Source organism: Phaethon aethereus (genome assembly GCF_964289735.1).
Source record: "Phaethon aethereus genome assembly, chromosome: 14".
Classification (NCBI taxonomy): domain Eukaryota; kingdom Metazoa; phylum Chordata; class Aves; order Phaethontiformes; family Phaethontidae; genus Phaethon; species Phaethon aethereus.
Genome location: NC_138590.1, coordinates 11,590,592 through 11,602,208, shown reverse-complemented (window position 1 = coordinate 11,602,208; position 11,617 = coordinate 11,590,592). Strand labels below are relative to the sequence as shown.

Here is an 11,617-nt window from a genome sequence, read left to right as displayed (position 1 = left end):
ACAGGACTGAGTCTGGCTTAAAACCTAATCTCCCTCTCAAAAGGGAGTTTTACAGAACAAACATTTTACCCTAGTGCAAGTGCTGCCAGAGCCTAATTAGGCAGAATCTTGACCCCACACTCACTGGACAGCCCCACATTTCTTCCACAGATGCTTTGCCAGTGCTAACACACACCAAGGACCTCCTTTCACAGGATTTTATTTTCTTGTAACAAACAAAAAAAATCATACACATTAGAGACATGAATACAGACAACAAATAAATTAATGTCAAATCAGACTGATTGCCAAGGTGCAAATGAGTGGTGACAGTGAAAACTGCTCAGTTGGGTGGGAGACTTTCAACACAACACCTAATTGGCAGTGCTGTTGAAGCTTGAGGAAGTAGAGCCACAAAACGTGCTTCTTCAGAGGGGACAGCAGCTAGCCAAGGGAGACAACCCTGCCTCACCCTCCAGGAAAAATGTTTGGTTTAAGAAGGCAGAAACCCCAGAGTTCAACACTTACCAGCTGTTAAGTAACCTTTGTACAATGTCCCGGCAACTGAGAAGCTTCCAGTACAAGATGCAAGGCTGCTGCTGCCACCTCACCACTACAGAAAGCCTGCTCCGCAACACAATCATGCGATCAAGAGGAGACCTGTTTGCCATAGCACAGGTGAAGATTAACAGAGCAACGCTGCCTATAACACTTAAGAGATTAGGTGGTAGCCAGGAGTTCCTTCCACTTTTCATGAAAGCAAATGTTAGCTGTTCCCAGCAACTGGTTCCGACTAGGCCAAAAATTACATATAGCTGTATCATAGCAGGGAGGAATGTTTAGCCTTGACCTGTCCTCAGTCCTCCCCCAGCCCTGCAAAATGCATTTAATGCTGATGAAAAAAAAAATCCCTATTTGAGAAGTGCCTCAGGTGTCTAATACACTTCTACACAATTCATATAAGATGCTAGGAAAAAAACCCAAATGAAGCAGCACTCAGAGTGCCAGAACATCTATAAGTCTGTTGTCTAGAAGAAGGCAGGGCAGTGTTTTGCAGAAAGAAGAGAGGACTACTTTGTTCAAGCCACACCACCTCTGGTCATTTCACCTTTTGGGGGAACAAAGAGTTGGAAGAGAAGCAATTCTTCCTCATTACTGCCAAGCCCCATTAGATTCTGCTCCCTGCCTTTTAAATAAGAGCATCTTAAGAGTGGTCACTGCTCCACTTTTCCTTTAAACAAAATAATCCAAGAACAAGGAAGTGCTAGGTGTTGAGCTATAAGGTCACACTGGATGGTAAGGGAGTGCCACATTTAAAACTGACCCACCACATTCCCAGAGCAACTTCCTTCTGGCAGTTAATGATCCAGTTTTCAGTCCTTGCTTGTTTGCATCATTTTCTGCTGGTGTTCTGTATATGTCAGATAGAACCACAGTGCTTCTGAGGGTACTTCCACACTGAGCAGAACAAGACAATCGGACTACAGGTAGTCAAGCCAGCCTGCTTGCACACCACATGCAGTCCTGTCCAATAAAACATGGTTCAAGTTTTTACTGTGGTGTAGTGTACTGGGAAGCACATCTAGTGCGACCTAGCAGACCAAACTGGTACAATAGAGCAGACAGGATGGTTTACATTGATTTAGTACTAGTGCAGGAGTTTTGTGAGGCTTTAGGAGGATAGTCACAACTGTTTCCTTTTCTGAGATGAAGAGCTGGAAGGGAGACTTTCCTATTTTACTGCAGCAAAACGAGACAGGGAAGCAGAGCCTAAAACACCCTGTAGCTTGCTAAAGACACCAGAAGCATTCTAGCATTCTTCCTAGAACCCAGTGGGAGTGAGCACATTCAGATCCCGAGGTTTGATATTATGGGAACGCAGAGATTGTCTCCTCCCTTCTGTGACTGGAATGTCCATTTTAGGTGGCTTGAAGGTGACTGGATCCTCTGGCATCCTAGTAGCCTGAGCACGCATCAGCTCCATGGGGGATGGCTTCTGGGCACCCTTATAGGATTGGATGGTAAATCCTCCTGATGAAAAAAAGTCACAGCAGGTAAGAGCTAGGAAAACTAGCCAAGTCCTTTTTCCACTGCTGCCAGCAGTGAGCAGTATCATCGATGCCCAACACTGCAGAAAGCCTACACAAGACACAGCAGCTTCATGTCATCTAAAGCCTATCCCACATCAGTGGCTGGCATCTCCAGTTCTGCTTCTACCAGACAGCAAGAAAAAGCAGAGTAAAAAGCTGTCACCTTCAAACCCTGCCCTTCCACTGCAGCTCAGTGCAGGTAATTTCTACTTTCAGGTCCTTGGCACAGGTTTTACCCAACTGCTTTATATTTAGGCACAGAAATTATATGAACAGCACACATTCACAAGGTGGTCCTAGGAAGTAACAAGGCAAGCAGGATAAGGCTCCAGAAATAGCTAGCAAATTTGTTGTGTGACAGTTCTCCCCTAGGTCTTCCAGGGCAGGAGACTTTAGAGGACATACCTGGATCGTTGGTGGATTTCTGGATGGCTTTGGGTCCAAAAAAGCTCCATCTTTCAGCTGGCAATTTGTCCCCACCAGCTTCCATAGCAAAGTCTGGGCCAGTGATAGAAGTAGAGGATCCCTGACTAAACCAACCCCTAGGGAAAAAAAAATCACTGAGATGTATAAAACATGAGAATAAATACTTCAAGTGGCCCCACTGCCAGGAACTTTACATGTAGTTATCAGGGGCAATTTAAATGATCTTAATAGGTTTGTTACCACCCAGGATGAAGATATGCATGCTCAAGTTCCACAAGCTTTCAGCATTTGGATCTACCCAACACAAATCCACAGCAGGCTCTGAATTTCACCCCTTAGTCCCTCACTGGGTAAGAAGGTTAGTTGTAGCAGCTCCCACCTCAGCAGTCTGTAGGAAATCAAAGGAGGCAGTGGAACAGCGTACCTGTTTTTATGCTTGGGAGAGGAGTGGGGAGTGCTGCTTGGAGTGGACTGAGCAGAAGTCGTCTGTTTGTCATCTTTTGTTGTCTCTCCACTCTGCATTTTTAGCTTCTGTTAGGAGAGGCAAGAGAAACACAGAAGCAACAGAGATTAATTATAAGACATTAGGAACAAACAGCCAGTTTTATTGTCAAAACTGGACAATTGTTTATACCACAGGTGATAAAGGATTTAAGTGTCACTTCACCTAAAGCTAGACTCAGTATTGTAATACTTGCATGTACCCCTTAAGCTTCTTTCCACATCAGATAAGCATTTTGGAAGTCCACTATGCTGAAGACACATTCTCCAGGCTAGAGGAAGTAAATTAACACCCACAGCTCCAATTCAGAGTAAGTACCTGACAGTAAGGCACTGTTTCAATACCAGTATTCATCGGGAGGTTGCAGATGTAGCAGAGGTAGCTTACACATCGTTTCAGCTACCTGGTAACAAGTCTAAATGTCACAGCAACCATTTGTCTGCAGCACTTTTCAGAGCAAAGCTTTCAGTCTCACGAGTTCTCTAACGAAGGCGAGACCAGACATCATACAGAAGGTGCAAGGTCTAGGAGTACTAGACCCTGAAAAGTAATCCACATACAACAGGATGGAAACACTGCTCTAGAACACTGTGATGAGCTGCATTTGAAGAGTATACCTGGTGATAAAATAAACAGGAACTGCGTGTATGTGAACCAGGTTATTGCAACTCAGACAGTACAAACTGAACTTTGTAGAAGTCACTTGAAGGGTAGTTATAGTTCAAACACCAATTACACAGGCACCTTCTCAGAACATCTCCTGTGGCTATCCAAGCCACACTAATGCAATTCACCAACACTGTTACTGAAACTTTGACCTTGTGGGAGTACACTTGGAGAGCTTACTATTAAACTCCAACTGCAAGATTACTGTGGGCAACTGAGCCCATCAGAAACATGTTGATTCAAGACCTTTGTCTTTATTTGCAGTAAGCAGAAGCAGGAGGCCCAATTTCATCTGCTAATTTCCACATCAGAAATGCACAGTTTGTAAGGTCTCTTGGGATAAACAATTACAACAGTCAACTGCAGGGCACCATTCAAAGGTACAGCAAGAAGTTAGATTCTTTGGGGCCATCCACCTGGAAAGACAACTGTGATAGTATGACATGACTGTGGAATATGACAGATTTCAAAAAAAAAGTTTGTTTCAAAACTATAAAGTCTAACACTAACTTTAAAATATAAGTGGGTAACCTTTTCTACACAATGAGCTAAAAGCCTTCAGAGGAAGCAGTTTAAGGAGAGTCCTAGTAACATACTCCAAAAGTTATGACACCAGAGAGGTGTTAAGCTAGTACACAACCTACACAGAGAAAGCCAATGCAAAACAAGCCTTACGTGGACTGCCTCAGCCACTCGGTGATACTTGGTCTCCTCAGTAGTGAGGCCTTTGTGGGGCGTGTAGCCAGCATCTCTCAGCCCTGCCTGCTGCTCAAAGCGCTGAATGCTCTCCTGAGTCTGCTCTGGAATGGTCAAGAGCACATTCACACAGAAATGCCACCACAAGTAGTTCTAACAAACAAAGGTAATTTAAGCATCTGAATGTAGGACCTTTTTTTCATCATTCATACCTACATGTTGACAAGTTGATAGAGGCAGCAAGATGAAGCTAATGAGATATTCTGACTTGAAATCTACCCTGAGTCATAGGGCCAAGTCAGATAAACAGTGATGTGTCCCAAACCACCAGATGTATTACAAATGCTGTAATTAAACACATCTCAAACCCCAAATCACTCCCAATTACAACTTCCTAAATTTAGGAGACCCCAATAAGCTGGACATTTTAAGTGGCCCTCTAGATTCAAGGGAGTTTTTTCTGACCAACAAAAAATGAAGTCATCTGAAAGACTGCCCACAGCAGCTAATCGGATAATTGCAGTCTTGCAGAACAGGTGGTGAACACTCCCAGTGATTCTAGATTCAGTAAAATAAGGTATTTCAGCCAGATGCTGGCTCTGTATTTAACACACTGATATCAACTTCAGTTCTGGAAAATATAAGCACTTCCCCCCCTCCACTACCAGCATAAAATGTTCACTCCCTAGTGGAGCTAACAAAAACATCAGAAGGTTTCAAGAGCACAAAAGATTACTGGAAAAGCCCAATGTCTTCTTTAAAACAGATAACACTTCCCATGTTAATGTTGCAGGTATTTGAAGGGATAGTGCACTGTATATATGAGAAATCTAGAGGACCTTTGTTTATTTCCAACTTATGACTGAATGCTCTTCCTGGGAGGTATACGTTGGGGCTCCTGACTTCTTAGTGCATAAAAACATTTTTATGCCATCATGGTTTTAACTAGATTAGCATTTTATCATTAGACTAGAACAGGAGCTGCTTTCCAGAAGAAAGTCCATATTCCATTATTTTTCTAATGTGTTGGTTATTTTTGAGCAAGACAGAAATAAGTGCAAATGTATAGCTATTCCAAAATGCTGGTTTGAAAACCCAGAAGTCTTTGGAAGCACTGCTTGGAGGAAAAGACAAAGCTCAGATCCCAGGAACAGATTACCACATGAATAATCCTTCTTGTTGCAAATGGGCATGTCTTCTCTGCAAACATAACTAACCCAATTCGATTTTAAAGCATCATGATTTATGAGGTTTGTTGGGTTTTTTTTTTTAAAGCAAGTGTTACTGTTAGCAAGACTGCTGCTGCTATTAACTAACATAAATGCCAGCAAGTGCTCCATTAGCACAGTATGTCAGCTCTCCACACCACTTTAGTTAATTTTAGAGCTTTACCTGCCATTCGGAAATAGCTAGTTAATAAGCAAACAGAGTAGCAGCAGCAGCCACCTCTGCACTCCAGCAACAAGGTGGCGTGGACTGCAGTGTCCTATCAGCAGAGAACATACCCTGCACTCCTGCCTCATCACCCACCTCCAGCACCTGCAAACACAGAGGCAGTAAGTGTGGCCTATTCCCTTGTTCCTTGCTTCCTTCCTCCAAACAAAACTCACACAGCACCAAAGCAGAGTCAGTCTGAACCCACAGGCTGTTCAGGAACTGTGGTAGTTACCTCAGGGCATTACGAAGCCGGAGCACACCCATGTGCCCACACCCCATTAGCCACATTAAAGGTGAGAGTTCTTACTTGTAATGAGAGAGCTCATGATGATATGAGTGGCCTTCGCCTTCACTACTGGTACCTTGTTCACACTTTCAGTGGATGATGAAGGAGTTATGACGGGTGCATTCATGTTAGCATCCCCTTCCTCAATCTGCAGGGAGGAAGCAGGGTACAGTTTAACATGAGAAAGTATCTCAGCACCTTGCCAGGACACATCTCTATGCAAGCGAGACACAAGGCCAAGCTGCTCTAGCAGCTTGCCTTCATCCCATGAAAGAAACACATGCTGTTCTCACTACAGCCCAGGAATGTTTAGAGCTTGAACTTTATAATTCTTAACAACGAGCAAGCAACTTGCATCTAACATTTGAAAACCTACCAGGATCTGAGCCAACTAGTTGTTAGTCTAAGTACAAAAAGGTCAACAGAGAAGAAACCAGAACATATCTACTTCCATCCCCATAACGGCAAATTGGACTTCAAGGTCAACTGGGCAAAAGCACCCTTACACAGACAGCTCGGAAACACAAACTATTTACAGAATGGCAGTCATACAGATTAGAGGCTGGTGTTGAGATCTTGTTTTCCCCCTCATTCCCTGTATCAGTTTCTTGCCCAGTGTATCTAGTGGTCATAGCTGTACCACTGATCACAAGACCCTAGCAACAAAGAACCAGACAATGAATGCTGGAAAACAAGAAATCCTGTGAAACACTGACTTCCTCCTCCTAACACAGGAGTTACTGTTCCCTGACTGAACAGTTTGGTTTTTGTGCCAAACTACAACGTTAGGTTTTCTTCCATGAGAAAGATTTTAAAACAAAATGAGGTGAAAAGCAGAGGTTAAGCTCAAAGGAATGCAGAGTGTTTAGTTCCATTCAATGAAGAACAGTCTGGGTCCGAAGGGACCTTCAAAGATCACCTAGCCCAGCCTTGTTGCTGCAGGCAGGGACACCTTTCAGGTGCTCAAAGCATTGTCCCACCTGACTTTGAACACTCCCTGGGATGGGGCATCCACTGCTTTTCTGGGCGACCTGTTCCAATGCCTCAACACCCTCATCATAAAGAATTTACATTGAACCTAAATCTACGCTTTTGCTCTGATTTAATTACACCTGGTTTAAGTTCATAGCTTTTTTTACCCATAAACGCCTCCCATGAGCGAGGAGGCTCCCAGAACACACCTATCAACCATACTCCAGTGGTCCCACGACAGGGCCAGGCACCAAGCTGCTGTCTCGTCCCCAGCACCTGCCGGGGCCCAGCGTGTCTCTGCCACTGCCGAGCCAGGCTGCAGGGGCACATAGGAGACACGCCTGGGCCAAGGCAACCGCGGCAACCGGCCAGCCGGTACCTTCGAGAGCTCCTGGTACTTGCGCTCGGGGATGACCGGCTGCTTCCAGAGGACATTGGCGCACAGGTCAGCGGGCGGCGGCGTCATGGGCGCCGTGTCCTCCAGGGCGTCGTCGTAGCTGAAGGCCCGCCGCGGCACGCCGACGGGCAGCGACATCTTGCCCGGACGGGCCCCACCGCCCTGCTCCAGCGCTGCGAACAGAGAGGGCAGCGCTCAGCGCCGCGGCCTACCCGGGCCGGTAGGGAGCACGGGGGCGGGGGGGCCTTACCGGGAGCGTCCGGCTGCCGCGAGCTCATGGCGGCGGCGCCGCAGCTCGGCTGAGGGTAGCGAGGCTGCGCGGGGGGCAGCGGGCCGGCGGCCCGGGCGGCGCCATGTGGCGGAACCCGCACGGAACCCGCCGCCGCCGCTGCCGCCGCCGGAGGGGAGGTGCGAGGGGCACCGCCCCCGCGGGAGCGTTCTTATAGACGCGCAGATCTCGCGAGCACCGGTGGAAGCGCGCGGGGCATGCTGGGATGTGTAGTTCGCGTGCGCGGGGCGGGGCCAAGCGAAGGGGGCGTGGGTTTTGTGAAAGGGGCGGGGCCGAGCGGAGCGGGCGGGGACGGGCTATTCCCAGTGCAAGGCAGGTTGGGGGCAGAGCGCAGGGCGCTGCCGGGCCCCCGCGGGGTTTGGGACACGGCTGGGCACTGCTGCCCGCCACACCCCGTCCCTGCCAGACCTCACTGGCATGGGGCGTTCCTGCCAGGGCAGCGCTGCCTGTCCCTGCCCGCCCTGGCGCACCTGGTGCCTGCTCCTGCCCCTTCCCATCCCCTGCCAGACTATGCACCTGCTCTGCCGGCAAAAAGCGTCAGCCTGCTGGAGCGGTGCGCAACCGACCCATGGCCTCGGCAGCAGGGCTGGGGCTCCCTCGCCGCCCTGCTGCAACTGCCCTGGGGGCTGCAGGGGCCAGGCATGGCGGCTCCAGGGAAGGCCCCGCAGCCACTGCCGCGGGACCTGGCCTGGGCCAGGGGTGTGCTGCGCCACCGGGGAGGATTGAGGACAAACGAGTCCCGTGGGCAGCGGGCGCAACGCCTGGGCCCGGGGCACCTGCTGTGCTGGGTGCCAGGCTGCCAGGCAGGTGTGGGGCCTGGGGGCGGCTCACGTGTCAGCGCATTGGCCAGGGAGACGCTGCTGCTTCCCGCCCTCTCCCCATCGTCCCTTCTTGTCCCCTCCCTCTCTCCCTCCCCCGCCATGGTCCGAGCGGCCCCTTTAAGCGCGGTGGTGACGTCAGGGGCGGGCACAGCTGGCGCTGGCGGGCCGCCCGCGGGCACAGTGGCGGGGGGGGGGAGGCCACAGCTGTGCCGCGGCCGCGCGCTCTGGTGCCGCCGCCGGTACGGCTGCCGGTGCCGGTGCCGCATGGCTCCGCCCGGCGCCCTCCGGGAGCTGACTCTGGCCCTGGGGGCCGCCGTGGCTGCCCTCGGCTCCCTCCTCTTCATCGCCTGGAAGATCTACTTCCGCGGCACTGGCACCGGCACCGGCACGGGCTGGGGCGGCTGGTGGGAGCGGGAACTGCGGGAGCTGCGGGAGCGACCCCCTCCCGCCGACGCGGTAAAGTGACACGGATCCTTGCCGGGGACCCCCGGCCCATCGCGGGGCGGGAAGGGCAGAGGGTCGGGATCTTCCCAGGATCCCCTTACTGGGATCTCCCGGAAACCCACGGGACACGGACAGGGCAGGGGGTCGGGATCGCCCCTGTGAGCACTGGACTGGGGAAGGCTCTGGATCAACAGCGGGATCCCTCTGAGCACGGGGGGCTGGGGAAGGGGGCACAGGGTCGGCATCCCCCGGGGATCTCCTACCAGGATCCCCCAGAGCAGGTCAAACTGGATTCCCCAGGATGTTCTGCAGGATGACAGCCCTTGGGGACCCTCCTGCAGCCATCCTGCTGGGGAAGGGGTCCCCGGTCTGAACCACCCCTGGAGCTCACGGGGATGGAGACGGGGCTGGGGGGCTGGCAGAATCCCTCAACCAGCTGCCTGCAGGTCCCGGGTCCGGCCCCCACCCACCCTACCCTTGCTGTGACCCACAGCTGGACTGGCGGCAGGTGCTGGTGCTGGGGCTGGACGGGGCGGGGAAGAGCAGCGTCCTGCACTACATCTGCAGCCAGACGGCCAGGGAGCGCATCGCACCCACCCGCGGCTTCAACTCTGCCCAGCTCTACATCGAGGGGCTGGAGATGGACCTGCTGGAGGGTAAGGCTGACCTGGCCCCCCCACATCCCCCAGGGCTGAGCCTGCACAGCCCCTAGGGTCCCCCCGCCTGCCCGCACCGGGCTGAGGGTGCAGAGCATCCTGGGTGGTGGGAAGTCTGGTTCCCAGGGGTGCTCGTCCCCACACCGGTGCCTGATCCTGCTGGTCCCCCGCAGTGGGCGGCAGCCAGAACCTGCGAGCGTACTGGCCCCACTACCTGAGCCAGGCGCATGTGCTGGTGTTTGTGGTGGACTCGGTGGACAGGTCGCGCTTGCTGACGGCGCGCCAGGAGCTGCACGCGCTGCTGGCCGCAGAGCCCCGTCTGCCCCTCGTTGTGCTGGCCAACAAGCAGGTGGGTGTCTGTGTCCATCCATCTGTCTCTCTGGTCCTGCAGCTGCCCCTGGGACTGTCTGCAGTGAAACTGTCCCTGCCCAGGGCCCCAAGGGGAAATCCTGATACCTGAAATCCATCGGCTCTTGCAAAATCTGCTTTCTTGGGGCCTGTCTCCTTCAGTCTTCAGAAAGCACGGCTGCCACTACCAGTGCCCCAGCAATGAGTTTTAGGAGAGCACCCAGGCAGCAGCCTGCAAAATCCCCCAGGGGAAATACATTCCCCAGGCTAGTGGCCAAGCACATGCTAGTTGCTGCTTCCCGCTAGCTTGTGCCAAAGCGACTCTGATGCAAGAGCAAGGCAGCCCTGCCTGCGTGCAATCCCTGCCAGGACCGCACAGGCAGGACGGGGCTCCTGCCAGCCTGCAGCGCTGCTCCCGGCACCGCTCCCCTCCTGAGCAGCCACCTCTCTCCCTGGCAGGATAAGAGCAACGCCCTGAGCGCAGCAGAGCTGCGGGAGGAGCTGGCCCTGCACACGCTTCGTGGGCAGCGGGAGCTCTTCCTCCTGCCCACCAGCGCGACCTGGGCCAGCCTGAGCACTGCCACCAGCGTCCTCCACGTGAAGAGCCTGCTGGTCACCCTGCTCTCCCAGCCCTGAGCCTGCACGGGGGGCGGACAGGCTCCCACCCCAGCATGGTTCCTCTTCGGGGTCTGCAGCGTGAGGGTGGAGGTGGCTGGGCAGGAGCCCTAGAGCTCAGACTCACTGGTAGCAGGCTGCCAGTCCAGGGGTGTTTGCTGCACCTCACAAGGTTTGGGGTTGAGCTGCGGCATGGCTGCCCTTGGGGGACATGAGCAGAAGGCTCTGCTCTCTGCCATGGGGAGAGGGCAGCCACCTCCCCCAGTTCAGGGATGAAGCCTCCATTGGGGTGGTGGCACGAGCACGGCTCTTACCTCCTGGTAAGCGTGAACCCGCAGCACAGGGCAGGGCCTTAAAATATTATGTGTAAAGTAGCGCTTTCAGCCACTGGCATGGACAGGTCATCCCAGGAGATGGGCTCTCCTTCCCAAAAAGCACAAGAGGTTACTGCTGGCGCACCCCTGCCAGTACAGCACACAGCAGTGGGAATAACCAGCTCAGGCTGTCCCTCACCAGGGCTGAGCACAGCTCTCAATTCCCCCAACTCTGTATTTAAAGCCCTCTTTAGGAGAGGTGAAGGCAGGTATTGGGCAGCCCTGCACTGCCCCTTCACCCTGAACAGGGGTAAAGACGGGTTGTTTGGTAGGAGCTGCACCTGGCAGGCATTTGCCCCCCTGCCTGGTCTCCCTTCCTTTCAGCTGCCTGAGGGAGGAGGGGAAGGAGCCGGGCTCAGGGCCTGCAGGAAGCCCTGCCTGCAGGCAGGAGGGCTGCTGGGTCAGGCCATGGGGTGCTGGGTCCTGGAAAACTGATGGTGGAAGCTGGGGAGCACATTGGGGAAAGGGGGTATGCGCTGGCTGGTCTCTGCTGCAAAACCTTTTGTACAGTCACTTCTTCCTTTTGTCAATAAATGAGGCTGACCACTCTGCGCTGCCCTCCAGCTCCTCGGCAGGGAAGGGGCCCCCAGCCCAGTCTTCTGAGCTGGAGGCAGGAAGG

General features: G+C 52.8%; 2 protein-coding genes across 2 annotated transcripts; one reads left to right on the top strand and one right to left on the bottom strand.

The window, feature by feature from the left end:
- Positions 1–1,801: 1,801 nt before the first annotated feature.
- On the bottom strand, positions 1,802–7,729 carry KIAA1191 (the record flags this gene model as incomplete). Its single annotated transcript, XM_082006005.1, has 7 exons — positions 1,802–2,010; positions 2,475–2,611; positions 2,920–3,026; positions 4,339–4,463; positions 6,104–6,230; positions 7,434–7,624; positions 7,702–7,729. 7 exons carry the CDS (start codon positions 7,727–7,729, stop codon positions 1,802–1,804), a joined length of 924 nt encoding a protein of 307 aa, XP_081862131.1.
- Positions 7,730–8,825: 1,096 nt separating this feature from the next.
- On the top strand, positions 8,826–10,645 carry ARL10 (ARF like GTPase 10; the record flags this gene model as incomplete). The annotated part of the gene is made up of 4 exons (XM_082005985.1): positions 8,826–9,017; positions 9,499–9,661; positions 9,835–10,010; positions 10,469–10,645. 4 exons carry the CDS (start codon positions 8,826–8,828, stop codon positions 10,643–10,645), a joined length of 708 nt encoding a protein of 235 aa, XP_081862111.1.
- Between the last annotated feature and the right edge of the window lie 972 nt (positions 10,646–11,617).